The following is an 18,192-nucleotide window of genomic DNA, read 5'->3' on the forward strand; positions in this document are numbered from 1 at the left end:
CTTCAAAACCATACCCCGAAGAAAAAAAATGAGGACGACACTGTATTCTACTCAAAATTTTGTATCAGACGTAGTTTTCATCTCAGCATTATTTTTCAAAACTTCGGAGATAAAGGAGGGATACGAAAAGTATCAATTTCCAACATCGCCCTGTATCTCATAAACGGAAACTGTTATGCAAAATCTGATTAGGATAACTTGAGTTCCACAAAAAAGTATCTTAAATAACAAGCGAGAAACCTGGCTGTCTCAGCCAAGATGGGATGCACTGTAAAGGAATCTCTCCTTTTCATTTCATTATAATATTGCTTTTTCTCAGTTTTTTTATATGAAAAATTCAAAAAATCGTATTCGTTATGGTCTCTGGGGGGAGACTTACCCCCTTTACCCCCCCCCCCCCCGTAGGACCGCCCATGCCTCTTAGAGCACTTTTTGTGAAATTTAATTTAATGAAACTATACTCATTTCAAAATTGTTGATATGCAATAAAGCTATGATTCATTAGAAAGTGCAGACTATAGAGCATGTATCAGAACTTATGGTGGCCAATGTAAACATCATTTTATTCAATGAAACGATATTTTAAAATTGTTATTTTGTCTCGTTTTCTTTTATTATTGAACCCCAACGTTGTGAAATCAATATTTTCAAGTTATGAATTGAATTTCAACATTTTTGTAACAAAGGTCTTGACTCAATGAAGGTAATAGGAATTAATTATTACCTTTTTCTCAATTACAATTACAAAAGTGCTAAAATTTACTTCATTACTTGAAATTCGCTTAAAAACTATTAACTTTATAATTATAGGGCTTAATAATGGAAGAATACGAGAGAAATTTTTTTTTTGAATATCGTTCAATTGAATCGAGTTTTACAAAAAGTGTTCAAAGTGGGCATCAGGAGCTCATCTAGATGCTTCACAACTTCTTTTGTATAATTGATTCATTCTACTTGCAAGTCTCATTTCTGTTGTCAAAAATTAAAAAAAAGGCTTAGATCAAACTCTGCCTTGACTCTTTGTAATAGAAATTTATTTTGTATAATATTTAATGCTGGAAATAGAGTTATACCATTTCAGAATCTAAGTGAAACAGGCATGTTTCCTTTTGCTTTGGCACTCAGGTAACCATATTATTTCTAACACCACGCTGGGTTAAACTAGGGAAAAAAAATAAGCAAAACAGAAAATTTGAGTTAGATCTTTTTTTATGAAAAACTATTCATGCGCCCCAAAAATAATGATTCAAATTCTATAGCGCATCTATCCAGGAATACTTTCCAAAGAACATTTTGAAAAAATTCCTTCATTGGGAGTCTTGCCTGCAAAATTAGTGGCGAAGGGTGTGATTTTCTTGAATTTTCGAAAATCTCCGATATCTCGAAAACCATGGGACTTTTACTGAACATAGAATATATTTTTCCGAACCGCCATAAGGTCCTCTACCCGCAGGAACCATATTATCCATTCATTACGCCACACCGTGTAGGTATAAACTACAACTACAAGGCGACTTCGTTTTATAATATGTAGTGATACCTTTTTTCATATAAAAGAACAGAAAAGACCGCCAAAGAATCCTGTGTACATAGCTTTCCTAATCCAATTCAATACCCACATTGAACATCCCGTATATATATGATAGCCTTGAATATTAACTCCATAAGGGGGTTGAATGTTCAAAGATGATACTTAATAAACTAAGGTTTATATTCGAGGGCCTGCTGAAGTTAGATAAAATGTTTATTTGCGACTGGAGATTTGATCTTAGTCGGTTAGTGTGGACATTAGCTGAAACGAAAGGGCTAAAAATGTATTCGATGGATAAGTGGGGGATTATATCTCGTGAATGGTCGGATGGGGAATGACGCGTGCACGTGGAAATGTTATTCTTTCAATTTTTTAAATTGCATAATTACTACATTACTTGAGAATATTGGCATAAGGTTACATAACAGCCATTGTTTTTCAATTCAAACATTCAATGTGTTATTTCCATATGTTTAACAAATTCTAAGTCCGAACCCTTACAATTTGAGGCCGCATTTTTAAAAAATCAATTCATACATACAGAAGATAAATGTAGAATGTTTTTTCTGTAAAAACAGTATTTTTTCCCTACCATTCAACGAAAAGTTTTCTATGAAATATAAACGAAAGTTTCTAATGTTTTCCAATTTTTTCAACAACACGGGTATTTTTTGTGAAAAACAATCGTATGTATTTTCTAAAAACGGTGATTTGCGCCATCAAACGAGAAACTATAAACCTATGGACTTGAAAATAGTTGAAAGCGCTTTTGCAAGCTGACTTTGTCATAAGAATTTCTTCCCAAGACATTCGATATACGATTTCCTAAATATGGCCACCCTTAATGAATCACCCATCACCCTCTAAGAAGTATTCAAGTCTTCAAGTGCAGTCAAACAGTCTGAACAGCTACAACTAAAATTGGTGCATGACTAACACTTATGTTTCTTCAGAATAAAGTTTTTGATATTTCGGGGCATCATTCTTGTCACTCTGCTACTGGTCATTCAATTTCCTTGTCAAATTGTCAATAATAACTCTGCAGTATTCCTTCGCACTCAAAGAAGCCAATAAAAATGCGTTTGAAACACAGTAGAAACAAAAGTTTAATTTCGCATATCTTTTCCTTGTATGCTCATTCTTAACTGCTTAATAGCTTTTCTGCTATTAAAAATATATGAAATTTATACAAAAAAAGCATTGCTTTAATAGTTTTATTAATTTCATAGGTATTAGAATCACTTTATTTTCTATACCTACCTACATACCTACCTTAGCTCTTAATTGCCTTGCCGCCCCTGAAGCCCTACCAATACTTTTGCTCCTTTTTCCATTAACTTCTATACTTTTAACCGTGGGTTCGTGATTCTGAAGTCGAACTTCAACAAAATTCCAACTACAAAGTCAGAATTCGGCGAAAAATATTTTTTAAATATTATGTGGTTCTCCTATACCTTCATATAAAATAAACACATTTTTCTCCAAGAGACATGCGAACACCCATCGAAGTATCTTTCAATCAATATTTCAATACATCTCTGCAGGTTTACCGGGAGATTTCAACGATAGGCCAAGCGAGCAGCACATCCAATTGAATAGGCAACATTATATACCTCTATAACAAGGCTAAGTGATTAAGCAACACTCGAGTCTCCATAAAAAGAGTTTGTTCACTTACTCATCGAGCGAAATACTCCTATGAATTAGGAACGATCCGACCACAAATCGTCACCCAATGTCGCCATACGTATTCAATCATTCTCCCACTTATATTGCAGCGATACAACAAAACTATGTATATTTTCCGTGGCAGAGCTAACCTTACCATACCTGTAAATACGCGGTCTCGAGATCTTACATAACCCCACCTCAAGTCAAGTTAGTCGACCGAAATCAACAACAACTTGCAGTTCCAACACAAGAGTTTCCGTCGAAGACTGATCGAAACAGTACCAACGAAATATTCTTATAAATCTTTATGATATTTATGACACGTTTGGAAAAAATTGTATTGATACCCAATAGTTACCGTGTAGTGAATCAGTGAAGAAAAACACCTGTGCGTGTTACAAGATCTTATGTTACGAAATAGCGACAGCTGAAACTTTTTTGTGTGTAGTGCTCAAAAATGGAAGGAAAAATTTCACACAGTGGCCTATTGGCGCGTAGTCCAGAGGGTCATGCCGCTAGGGGGATGCAGATAAAGGGCAATGAAGACGTGTGGGTGGAAATTCAAGCGAACACTTTTAGGAATTGGGTGAACGAACATTTACCACAAAATTTAAGGGTTGCAGATTTGTCCCATGACCTTGGTACGGGAGTGAGGTTATGTGCCCTTGTGGAAGCGCTGCAAGGACGTCCGATTAAACCTACATGGAATAAAAAACCGGCCAATCAACATCATTACCTTGAAAATGTAACATGTGCTTTGAACGCTATCGAACAGGATGGTGTCAAATTAGTAAACATAGGTAAGGGATTTTAGTTATGAAAAACGAGTGAATAAAGCTGACCGTTCAAAGATGCGAATGAAATTGTTTTTCGCTTTCATGGAATCAGCGAGTATTATAAATTTAGGTTCGGGAAAATTTCCCTGGAATAATGAAGAAAATAATCTAAAGGTTTGATATCAATCGTTCAGTCGAAAACTGAAATGAAAACACTTGTCCATCTAAAAATAAAAACATCCGGATATTTATTTGTGTGGACTGTAACATATTTTTGTTTCAAAAAAAATCGTTATCACATCTTTTCGTCAGGTAAAAATTGAAAATTTAGAATAGGAAATGATCTCACTGCCGATATATTGCTCCTTCAATGATATATATTTTCGAAAAAAAGAAAACTAATAGGTACATAATTTTCTTTCTCTTTTCGTATATTCGAGAAAAGGACTAGGATGATTTGAAGCTTATTAATTCGAATCAAATTAAGACATTCCTTCTTTCAAATCTATTTATGTATATTTTAACACCATCCAGAAAAATTCGAAAATTGGACACCATCTCGAACTATACTAAATACGGTAAAAATGTTTTGAAGAATGCCCATATGCACCAGTTGCAATATTATTTATTGAAGATTTATTAAGAGTACTCAAAATATTTCAAGATTTAAAAAAAATCATAATAACTCTAGGTAGGTACTCTTACCAGGTTTTCAAGTCAGGCAAGATCTATTGATGGCTCTTTTCGCCACACAAAAATTTCATGTGGTTGTGTCTCCAAGAATCTCCGCAGTTACTTTCCATATAGTCCTGGAGGAAGCGTCAAATTTCCATGAATGATATCATTTTGATTTTCTTCTCAAATGAAGTATACTAGAGAAAAAATAGTAAAAATATTTTTACCATAGTTCCAAATATGGGAATAAAATCAAAAATATCGATATATGTATTTAGGTACATTGTGTCCAGTGAATGAGTTTACAGGGTTCAACCCTGAGCAGAATATCAGCCATGTTGACTTCGAATACAGATACATACATGAATTTAATTTGGAAGTTCGTTACTGTGCATAGGTACAGGGTGACCCAGGGGTACATATCTACATGTTCCATCACTTTGTTATTTCTATGCTGGCTATCGACTTGACAAGTTTTTCAGCAGTAGGTACGACAAAATGCATGTCCTAAAAAAATATTTTTATCTCTATAGGTACAGGATGTCCAAAAATTGAATTTATATATAGGTTCTGTTTTTTTTTCAATGAACACCCACAACTTTTCGATTTGCCTGTAAATTGTCGGTATAACCTTTGAAGGGTGAATATATTATACTCAATGATTTAACGCAGCACAGTTTCATAGATTTATAATGTGTCTCAGCTTTTGATTATGTCAATTTATTTGTTAAAATAGCTTCGTGTGTGGACCCACATAAAAATCCATAACTTCAGAAATATTCAACTTATCTCAACCATATTTTTTCAAAACGATTACTTAATCTTCAGCGCATCTTTTGAAATGAGGAGAATTCGAAATCGATGTTCCGCCACCTACTACGATTTTTAAGATGAATTAGCAATTGCAATAAGTGGACTTTTTTAAATTCAACGACAATAATATTGCATGATGTTTTTTGAGAGCTTTTCAGTGATAAAGGGTTTGTGGGGCCTAGTTTTTGAAGTTTGCGAAATAAGAAATGTGGATGGTTGTTGAGAATTCTAGTAGGTCGCTGTTGTAAAATCTGTGACATCTACAAAATTATGAATTGTCAAGTCAACGATTAGGATCATTGGATCGGCCAATATTAAAAAAAAATATGATAATAATCTAATTAATTTTAAGTAAATTTCGCTGCGCGAGAGGAATAACTCAACTTTCATTACTGCGTTATTTTGCTTCCTTTAGGATTCAACAATCCAAACAACATTTCTTTATTTATCTTATTTTATTCAACACTTATTGCAATAATTGGCATCAGCATGGAAGGGGTATAATAATTCTTCATTAACCCCTTCGATATTACAAATAAGAATGTCTTGGTGGTGAAAATGACCACAACGAATCAATAAAAAATATATAATAATATATACCTACTCGTACCACAAAATAGGCAAACAAAATTATACGAATACTAAATATTCCGCTAAACTATAATAAGATTTTTCAATCAATATACGTTTTATGATATTCTTGAATTTCATCTCATTTAGGTCCAGTTGCAGGAAAGTCCATACAGATTCAATGCCCCATTAAAATTTTAAACTGTCACTTTTGAAAGGAACAATGGGGGACTAAAATTTTGATGGAGCTTTAAATTTCAACGGACTCTCCTGCACTGGAAGTATATACCTATCTTAGTTTCATCTGGTAGATTATTTATTGAATATTTTAATGCCTGTATAAGATGGTGAAAGTGCAAATTTTTCAGAGTTTCTCGTACAATAATCAAACGGCTCCACATCAGTTAGGGATATTGACTTAAATTGCAAAAAAATATAGTTAAAATAGGAATTTTGTGATTCATATTAATATGATTTCAAGTTGCAAATTTATTTTAGCCTGTAGGCCCGCAGCGTATACAGGGTAGTTAAGAAATATCGAGTAAAATAACGCAATTTTATTCCCAGAAAATTCAAGCATTTTAAGAATATCAATACAATGTATGGCCTCCATGGGCATCAATAACAGCTTGACATCTTCTTTGCATACTGCACACGAGGTTGTTGAACATTTCTTCAGGACTTGGTTCCATAAACGGAGCAGAAGCTCTCTCAGATCATTTAAGGATTCAGGGATAGGTTGGTGATTATCGAATCTTCTTTGGAGCATATCCCATGCATGTTCTATGTAATTCAAATCTGGTGAGTGCGGAGATATTGTTAAATGTGGAATACCAAGCTCCTCGCACGCATTCTCAACTATGGCTGCACGGTGCGGTGTAGCGTTATCGTCTAGAAATTGAAAAGTTTCACCAATAGCAGCGTGAAAATTTGGCACAACATTGTCAATCACATTCTCCCTATAGTGTGAGGCGGTCATAATCCCAGGTCAAATGTGTAGATCTGTGCGCTTGTTGAAACATATGCCAGCCCATACCATAACACTACCCCCTCAGAATGGATGGACCTCTTGGACATAGCGATGATTACGGGGTATTCGTGGGATTGTCCATGCCCTTATTCTTCGAGAATCTGAAAATCACTGATGAATCCAGATATGGATTCTCTCTTCGAGAATCTGAGAATCGTCCATATCTGGATTCATCAGTGAAAAGGACACTACGCCAGTGATCCGAGTGATCGTTCCAATTGATATGTTGCCTTGTCCATTCCAGTCTTTGACGGTTATGGTCACGTGTGAATGAAACTACTCTTAATGGACTTCTAGAACCTAGATTCACCTCTCTCAAACGTCGTCTGATGGTTTCGATGAAAACTTGGACCCCATCTGCATTTGAAGAGTATTCCGTAGTAAAAGGCGACCAGATTGACGAAATGTCTCATACTGATTTTTATTGGATCGATTCAAGTTGTTGTTGAGTTTTAATGGCAGTATGCAGTAGCTTTCGCATTTGTTTAATGCTTCTTCAGGACTTCTAAAAAGTATAATCATGGTTAATATCAATCTTACATATTTGTTTTTCTTAAATTTTCACTTACCGAATGTGAGGTTTATTTGTAAACTTTCATGAAAGCTTCAACATTCGTCATTTTGATTCTAAAAAACATTATAAATCTAGTCATAAGGAATAAAATAATTTAAAGTACAATAAAAACAGAAAACAGGAGACTGCAATGGAAACAATATTCAGTGGTGAACAGCGGACCACAAAACAACAAAAAGTAACATAACCTTATTAACAAAAACTGAAATGAATCAAAACAAACTCTTTTGTGTGTTTTTATTGTCCTTTAAATATATATATATATATATATATAACATATATTTTTGCGCATATATCTATTAGTATATTCGATAAAAAATATTTTGCCAAAAAAAAAACGAAGATGAATTTGATTTATTCATTGATAATCGTGGTACATAGAAAAGTACCGTGGTTTAAAAAAATTAGGATTCTTTCGTTTCGTTTTAGAGCAACCAAATGAATTTTTTCTGGGGTGTTTGAGGATTATCCATTCATTCTGAGACACTCTGCATTTGCGACAAAAAGTTCTCAAGGAATTCGTACAAACCTTTCAAAAACGTCAGTTTTCTCAATAAAAAATCTCAGTTTCCATAAAAAAGTATTGACTAAAAAAAAAGGGAAGTGTCGGAAGGAAGCTCATCTATCGAACTCAAAGTCTCTGTATATGAAGGCCACGGATGTAGGTCGATTGAGGAGTGAGACTTCGGCTCTCGCAAAAAAGCAAACCCAAATAGCTTTCTATTTAATTCCGAGATCGACCAAATTTGGTTTCCATGTGTGATACTTTTCTAGGGACTTCATTAGTAAAAAGAAGAAAAAATTAGTTCGACGAGAAAGTACAGTATTTGCCATTAGCTGCGCTTTCGCACTAGTCATGTATTACATTTTTCAAAATTTTATACTCATTGGACTCAGTATGTTCCAGATCTCTCAGAGTTCTTCACATAGATATTATATCCATAAATGAATAACGAATTTCACAGTGGGCTTTGTGGGAAATTGAGCACACTAACGTTTGCATTGTTTGTATAGTTACGTGGATCCATTAATTTTATTGGTTTTGACAAATGGGTTAACAGTTCATGAGTATAGGATAGTGCTAATGAAATTCCGCTAATGAATAAGATATTATTGCTTTTGGATGAGAGACGTTGGGACGTTAGTCGGTAGAGAAATTATAACGTGTGTTCAAAAAAATTCGTCGTCAAGTAGACTATGGGATTTTGAAGGTTGATGTTCGTTGAATGTACGTAATACTTTCCTTGAATCACTTCATGTTCTCAAAATGAAAATATGGAAACATTGATGACACATTAACCATTTCAGTCATTAAAATTGAACTTCTAGTACATAGTTTTCGTTGAAGACATTTGCGAGCTTACGGATTAGTTATTTTTTTATTATTATCAGTTTTATAATCTATACAAGATTACAAAAAAACCATAAACCAATAGGTACAGGGTGGGCAAAATTCGTTGTCTACTGAGAAGATCTCGAGCAGCTACAAAAAACCGGATAACACATTTCCGAGCTCTTTTTCGGAGAAACAAAGAATGGTGAAAACCGCAGCCTCCTACGATACTTCGTTTTTGAGTTTGACAATTTCGTAAAGCTCTCATAACTTTTTTTTCTTTTAAGTTACAAATCAGAAACTTGAACCTTTTACAGGCACTTTTTTACGTGGAATCCACTGGTGAGCTCAAAATATTTTTCATTTCGAATCATCAGGTGAACTTTCATTTTTAAAAATGCAAACTTTTATTGAATTTGTTATTTTTGAATTGAAAAAAAATCTTTTGTAAGTAGATTCTACATATGAAAGTGCCTAAGAAGGTTCAAGTTTCAGATCTGTAACTTCAACAACAAAAAAGTTATGAGAACTTTTCGAAATCGTCAAAATGTCATTTTTTGTTTATAACTCGAAATCTAAGAATGTTAGGCCGATTCTATTTTCATATTTGGATTAGTCATGAAAAAAGACCTCGAGAATGTGTCATTTGTTTTCTTCTAGCTGCTATAGTTCTCGAGATCCCCTCAGTAGACAACGAATTTTGCCCACCTTGTACAGGGTGTCCGAATTAAAGTGTCCCTTTATCTTATTGTGAAAAGTGAAGTAGCTAGAAGAAAAAGTTTAATACAAAATTTGTGTGCAATCGATTCTTTTTTATAACCCGCTCCGCTTTTTCCATGTTGGTATCAACTTTCTTATTTTAAATGGAAAACTCTGCATATTATAGCATTTTTGAATTCCTTGTCAAAATTTAAGGTAACTTTGATATGACAACCATGGTCCTATATAGCACCGATTCTGAGATATTCGACTTTTTCCTAAAATTTTTATAGCTGTAGGTGCTCACTAAAAAAGCTGATACTAATTTTCTAATGAATGTATCAAAACCAAATTTTGCCAAGCTGTTTGTCAACCTATTGGATCATACGTTACATTTCTATTTTTAGCAATTTGATATACAAGGTTCTCAAAAATTAAAGTTAAAAATTCAATTGAAGTTCAATCAAAACTTGATTTTTTTATATGGCAACCTATACTTCTTTCTTGTTCATCACGTATATCAGGATAAAATGAGCAAAAAATGTATTCAAACTTTTTCTCTAAAGTGAATTATTTACGTTGTCAATAAATAAATTGTTGGAGACACCACTGACACACGTTGGTAATCAACATCTTCAATTTTCTGATAACACGTCAATGTATATGGAACAAATTAACGTCTTCTTTCAAAATCATGACTTTAAAGTCGGAATCATACGATTGTCAGTTATATAGGATTTCACTTGATATTACTCTACTTTTCTTGCATGATGAAATCATAATATGTAGTGTAATAACGTTTTAAAAATCTTCCACAGGCTGTTCCATGAAGGCTTCGGTCATCTCTAGAAATACAGAATGTTTCATATAAACTAATTTTCCATATGTAGGTATAATCAAAATCAAAATATATATTATGTTCACATGGTTCTTGGATGATCTTCTGTTTTTTCGATGAAGAGGTAATTCAAACAAGCTTTATATGGTTCTCACACTGCAGTTTTGACTTCATCATGTGAAGAACGTAGAAAATATATCCAAGAACCATCTGTGCCTATACATAAAATCCTCACATTGGCGAAGACGTTTTTTATGGGGCCTGGGAGCTCAATGTTATTTTATGGTTACGAAAATTTAGTCGATTTCAGTGTTCGGGTAGAAGGGAGGTTGTGCCCAACCTGTAATGACAATTTTTTCAATGAAATACGTTATACATATTCATTCAAGAACAACGTGTTTATTTTGTGAAATCTGAATTCACTCATGAAGATCTGAGTATATTTGGAAATGAACCAATTCGTCATAGAGCAGACTATATGAGGTTTCCTTACCGTTGTAATGACCTTTTAATGTGAAAAATCTAAAGAAACATAAAAAAACAGTTGACCGAACTAGTTTTTGAGGACTGGAATATGTAAAAATAACCTAGGATTTATATTTATAAGAATGAAAGTTACCACTATATCACTTAAGTGGCGGACTGAAACAATTTTCGACCAGGCCCGGATCTAGGGGGGGGCAAGCGGGGCGCTTGCCCCGGGCGCCAGCTTAAGGGGGCGCCAAAATCAACCAGAGGTTAAAAATTTTTTACTTTTGATTTTCTCGGCGCTAAATGGAAAACTGTAGAATGGAAACATGATAAACCATCACTATGCCTAAAATCTTTAAAATCAAGGAGGGATCAATTAACTGCATATTATTCAGTCATCTACGAATGACCGCCACACTTGAGTGAAATAGGTTGAAAGATCTGATATGTTTACACTGCGTCGCAAGCAGTAATTTCTTTGTCTGGGGAATTACCGACTCATCTGGAACTAAGGGCCAAAATTTCCGATTTTCTATAGACCATAACTTAAAAACTAGTCCTTTCAGCATAATTCTGTTTGCATATTCGTAATCTATGCCTTAGTAAAAACCCCAATTTTGGTGGAAATCGGTAAGATCGAAATTTTTTCAAATTTTCCATAGATGTACCGAGTTTTTCACCATAATTTGAGCCCCCCTTTAACTTTGTTACTAAGTGAGGTACAAAAAAAAGTTTTATACAAAATTTTCACGAAATTGAGTTTTTTTAAATGTTTTCACAAAATGAAATATATACAGAGTGGGCGATTTTCTGAAGAATATTTTTGGTCTCCGATCAAAACCGAATTCATTCTGTACACTAATTCGAGGGAGTAGAACACGAATATGCAAACAGATATTTTTAAAAAAATTTATTTTTCAAGTTATGGTCCATGGAAAATCGGAAATTTTGGACCTTCGAACCGTTCAAGATAGCTGAATGAAGTGTGGTTTTTTATATTTGCAAAGAATCAATTCATAACCAAAAGAAACAGCATATGACTAGTGCCTTTTTTCTAGCTGCTACAGCTCCTCAAAGTTGACCAATATTTCCGAAATTTACAAATTTCCTCAAAATACTGATCCTCCAAAAATCTAATTGCATATTCGTGATCAACCTTGAATTAATATGTTAAATGATCCGGGTCGATATATGTAGCTAAAAAAATAAATTTTTGTTCGGAATAATTTCGTTCATAAAGCACGGGTAAAAACGACAGACGAGGGCGGGTTGCAAACGACATTCTTATAAATACAAACTTTTTTATTTTTTTTTATTTATGCAATTTTCGGGAGTATTTTGGGAAAAGAATAACTTTTAATGGAACAACGAGAAAAAATATCTTTTGATGGAACAATGGGAAAAAATCACCAATGGGAAAAAATATGAGTGATTTTTTTTCCCAAAGTACTCATCTTAGGAAAAATTTAATTGCATATTCATAATCTATACGACCTCGAACTAGTGAAAAAAATAACTCGGGTTGAAAGCGATGACGAATATGCAATTAGATTTTTCCTACGCCACTGCATTCTATATGAACAATTGTATGTGGATACATTTGCTTTTCGACATGACCGAAACTTCACGAAATAGATAAACCAATTCAAAGAGCCAAAAATTGAGTTTTCACTTATAACTTCAAAACAGAAGCCATTTCAAAAGAAACACTTTTCTCCCATACCATTTTTTTCAATACGGGCCTGATAAAGATATAGCCATTTAAAGTTATCATAATGAGCTGTGCCAACTCTGGAATAACAAATTTACCTTCAGAATAACTAACTGAATCTGTGACAATACACAACTATGGATCTTTTTAAACACTAAACAGGTTGTATTCAGCCAAAGTACCCAATTTTTCTTATGTCACAGATAGGTACTTTGTGATTTTTGAACATCAAATTACTCTAAAACGGCGCATTATACGAGAAAATATGAAGAAAACTTTTATTTTACAGAACATTGAAAAATTGATTAGATAATAGCGTCTAATTTAGAATCAAGAGTTGGGTTCTTCGAATTTTTGGTATTTTATGGTACGTAATGGTCAAAATGAGAAAACTGAAAGACGTTGGTGATATCTTGTGTTCGAAAAATATTAATCAAATTAATGAAAATATATGTGAGATAGAACTAAAAATAACATTTTTTATGGTTTTTTCAACAGCCTGTATCTCATAAACCGAGCCGATCCGAAAAAAATGAAAACGAAAAAATTGTTTCTGTTGACCTCCAGAATGTACTATTAAAATATTTGTTCGGGCCAAAGACTCACCCTGTATACAACTTTGGAAAATCGTGCCATCCATTTTTTCCTAGCTCTTAGAGTTACAGAGCTGCCATTCAATCCCATCGAATTTTGCCCACTCAGTACAAGTTCAGCAATTCAATACCCTAAGGGAATTTCCAGTTTCTCAAACTACACAATCTTGTCTCTACTTATCCAAACTATAGTAAAGGTCCATCGGTATCGATCCGGGAGGAAATGTTTTATAAAGATAGTTCTGTTTCCAGTGAACTGCTGAATCTTCAGAGTCTACGATTTTCTACCGATGTCCTGCATTTGTCGATGAAAGGAGTTCTCGCACAGAATGGCTTCTATCAAACTCCGGTAATTATTCAGAACCAATTTCTTATTTTGGATATTCTCAGGGTGACTGAACATCTCAGGAGAAGATATAAATAAAAATTTTTATGGCTTTTCAACAGCCTGTCAAAGACTCACCCTTTATATATTGGTTTAGTACTCAATGGTAACGCACTGTGAAAAATTTCTACTTGTCTTTCCTTTTAGTTTCTCCCATTTCGTAAATAGGAAATATTGGGATCTTGTTATACGCTTTCGAATTGTCTCATTATCCAGAAAAATTTCATAGTAAAAATTCAAAATAATGTAATAAATCTGCATCACTATCAACCTTAGAACATAGAATAATTATTCTATATTCTGAGCTATCAGCGCCTAGAATAGTTTTTTATTTTTATTGTTCGACAATAAAACATCAGAAATAATTTTAATCTATCTGATCTGTCAAACTGACAATTTTTCTAGCACCATGCGTAAAGTAAGATTCAGACTTCCCTTTGAATTCACACCTCTAACTCATGAAGAAGCAGCCCACAAGGAAGCACAATTTTCCCACCGTGTTTACACTTTGTATGGAACAACAAAAAGTGACGAAGATTATGAGTTTTTGGCTGCTTTATACCAGAAAGCAGATATCAGAAGGCTAGCTCCAATTTTTCTACTTTCTTTCCTACTAGCCATTGGAAGCCATGCCCCCATATTTATGATATTATTTCAGCCTCAAAGGTACGCCCGTTGTTACATAGAAGAGTTGGAGAACTTCTTCACCTTTCAACAAATTTTGAATATCTCTGTATATGATTACAATCCGGATAAACTCCATTATTGCTATTACGATCAAAGAAACTATTCTGAACTTGCGCGGAAGCATAAATACAATTATGAAGACATTATTGAAGAAGTGAAAAATTCATCACCTATCTCATCCAAAAAGTGCTCCAGGATGGCAACATACCCAATTGAAGGCCAGGATGATGATGGTACAAGCGAAACAATCAGTGACTATTTCAATCTGTATTGTGTATCCCCCATGACGAAACAGATTATTGAGATCGTACTGAAATATGGACAGTTGACGTTGAGTTTACCAATTGGTATATTCGCAGATTATAAAGGAAGAAAGTCGGCAGGCTTACTTTGCGGTGGTTTTCTATCTCTCGGTCTTTGTATGATAGTTATAGCTCAGATTCCAACCATTATAATAGGAAGATTTTTACTAGGAACCTTCATGATTTTTTATTATACAGTTTTTGTGATTTATATCGAATCGACCACGAGTAACTCTAGGCGTATCATGGCATGGTTGCTTCATTTCGGCCTGAGTATATCTAAGTGCATCCAATGGTTGCTTTACAAATATTGCCACAAATGGAGAACAATTAATGTCATCAACGTGGTTTGCTGTATGTTTATTTTTATATTTCTGATTTATACTAAGGAATCTCCTAGATATATTTACTTTAGGGGAGAAAAGCGAAAGGGTTACGCACTTCTAGGAATAGATCGGCAGGATCTTCCAAACGTGAATGAGAAAACGGATAGTGTATGGAATCACATGATGAACTATTCAAAGCCTGTTTTCAAGAGAAGAATAATAATTCAGTTTTTAACGATTTTTTGTGCTTCTTCCGTTATATACCTGGACAGGAATAAATTTACGAGAGTAATTACTGATAAAACCTTATTGGCGTTTCTGGATTCTGGATTTTGTATGGGTTTTATGACTATTATGACATATTTCCTTATGTTCGTAATTGGCCGAATACCGACCTATATATGGTACTTCTCTATTTCATTCTTTATATCATCAATCTTATTCATCAACCCTGATAGCACATCGATATATGCCCAAGTAGCACTAATTATTCAGTTATCTATTACAGAAAATCTTGTATTTTTCAATTTCTACTGTATATCTGAGTTGTACCCGAATGAGTTTAGATTTACTACTTATGGAATTCTCTGTTCCGTTCCTGGGTTATCAGAGATTTGCCATTTCCATGCTGGATCTTACAGGATACCGCAAAAATGTCTTCTTTACATGCCGTTGTTCTTGTTGACTGCATTCTCAATGTGTTTCACGCATTTCTTGAAAGCCGAAACTAAAAATTATCATATACCTGATTACCCGAAAGAAGCGGTACGACCTGAAGACTACAAATTGATTATTGAGTCATTAATGCATATCAGATGAACTTGAAAATTAAAGTGTTGAATTTTAAATGTTCCTTTCCTGCTGACCTATAATTGAATTCAGGGTCTTCATAAATAATTGTAACATTGCAGCCGAAATCTATTCACAAATCCTATAATATTTATGTAATTGGAAATATCTCACTGCATGAGGAGCAAAACAGTTCTTCAAAACCAACTGCAATTTCACGATCATTTAGAAAGATACTTTATATTATTATTAAAGTTGTTGGAGTCGGTTTGCATCTATTATTTTCATACCCAGCTCAATCGATTCCTATGGAGATTAGGTACTAATCACCCTAATAATTAATCTCTCTAGGAGGAACTTTCGAGGTCTTATGGTGCTATTTTGCAGAGTTTCTATTCCTGAGAACTTGAACCTAAGAAGAGAACCAATCTAATTGTTACCTGGCTATCACGTGAACGCAATTTGGCAATTTGATTGGTTCCTTTCTTAGGTCTTAGTTCTTAGGAACTCTGCATAAACCTACAATTACCCAAGTGTACCTATCTGAGGCAAGAAGCTCCGGATACTTTTGTCAACTATTTTCTGTCGCCGTTATTTCATTATCGATGGATATTTTGAAGCGAAATTTTAGGGTCACATAGTACTCGATACGATCATCAAAATTAGTTATCGCAGCACCCCTCATCCCTATTTAAAATCAAGGTTTTGTTTTCACTCACGTGACAGTGCAGTAACAGGGATGCAAAGAGCGGAAAAGTTGCTCCCCCTCGAATCAGAAATTGACGGGTCTGACCCATGATAATTTGAATTTTGTACTGCTGTTAATGCTGCTTAACAAATTGGAAACATAATTGTATTACTTTCGAATGCTGATTAATATGCTCTGAATTTGAATATTTCTTCTTTTCAAATAATTCTCTTGGGCCGCTGATTCTGGACTTTCACGGCCTTCTGAGATTGCCATCTGTCAATCATTCTTGAATGGATTAGAGTAGGTATACCATATATTCTAGAGTGAAGATCGAGTCCAGAGAAAAAAAAAGACATTAGAAATTGAGAGACCTAATGTTGAAGGAATTTTTGTCAAGAAATGCAATTTCAACTATTGTATAGTCCATTCAAGAATTATTGACATGCCAGTAGACCTTGAAAGTGCAGTCGGAGACAAATAAAAAAGACTAATTTCTGTAGTTCCAATCATATAGAACTGGAATATAAATATAACCTAGAAAATTATTTCAAAGGAAGAAATATTCAAATTCAAATGATATTAATAAGCATTCAAAATTGATAAAATTATGTTTCCAATTTGTACGATTGAATTAAAAACATGAATAGTACAAAATTCGAATTATTGAACTACAGGATTATTATTCATCCTCATTCAATCCCTGAACCAATCGTATCTTACAGGAATGGAATTTATGTTGTTTACGGATTATCATGATTGTTGTCCTTGAAACACCAGATATATCGGAAAATTTCCTAGTAAAGGGTTTTTCAACAAGAACTTTGTTTTTCATTATGGTCCCACCGTAACTACATGAAAGTTTTGACATTTGGTTTTTGACATATCTATAGTAGGAGCTTGGACAATCGTTACAATGAATTCCATTTCACTCTAAAATCGTTTCAAAGTAAAAAAAATTCACTATGAAAATGGTGAATCTGTAAAAGTCTTACAGATCGGTCAACATAATCGAGAGATGTTAACAACTAAATTTTGGCCTACTGTCGAAGATATGAATATCACAAATATGTGGTTTCAACAAGACGCAGTCACAAGTCACACTACAGCAACAATGGATTATTGCAAACCAAATTTCCTGATTGCAGAAATTCAGCCGTTAAATGGCTAACTCGATCACACGATTTAACACCGCTGGATTATTTTTTATAGGGTTATGTTAAAGACAGAGTCTATAAGGAGCCAATCGAATTGATTGCAGCCTTAAAACTCGAAATTCGTGAAGTGATTAACGGAATAGACCCTCCATTTTGTCGAAAAGTGATTAAAAACTTTGATGAAAGAATCAATATCTTTAGCCGTGGTCGTGGTAGACACTTATAATGTAATCATTTTCCATTCATAATTGCCGAATCTTCCTATACTGAACACAATAGAAATTTTAATCATTGTCTAGTTTGCCATTTTTGCCATTTGCCAGTTTGTCTATGGGAGAGCCTCCTACTGTGGTCCGGAGTTGTCTATGGTCCGGAGCCACCGTTATCTTGCGGTGATCGTCAATTCTGACCTTGACTGGTCAGAGCATATATTCACCGATAGAGAAGTGCTTAAATTCATCTATTCTATTCTATATATATATATATATATATATATATAGAATAGAATAGATGAATTTAAGCACTTCTCTATCGGTCGTACATATGTTCTTGAACTTGTTGACAGTATCAGCA

General features: G+C 34.0%; 1 protein-coding gene across 1 annotated transcript in view; it reads left to right on the plus strand.

Annotated features, from left to right (window-relative positions):
• Window positions 1-3,353: 3,353 nt before the first annotated feature.
• Window positions 3,354-18,192, plus strand: part of LOC123311881 (filamin-C) — a 190,048-nt gene continuing 175,209 nt past the window's right edge. The window contains exon 1 of the mRNA XM_044895996.1: window positions 3,354-4,002. Coding sequence (XP_044751931.1) covers window positions 3,660-4,002 — 343 coding nt within the window. The 5' untranslated portion in view covers window positions 3,354-3,659. The remainder of the gene's footprint in view (window positions 4,003-18,192) is intronic.

This window comes from Coccinella septempunctata, chromosome 4, assembly GCF_907165205.1.
Source record: "Coccinella septempunctata chromosome 4, icCocSept1.1, whole genome shotgun sequence".
Lineage (NCBI taxonomy): Eukaryota > Metazoa > Arthropoda > Insecta > Coleoptera > Coccinellidae > Coccinella > Coccinella septempunctata.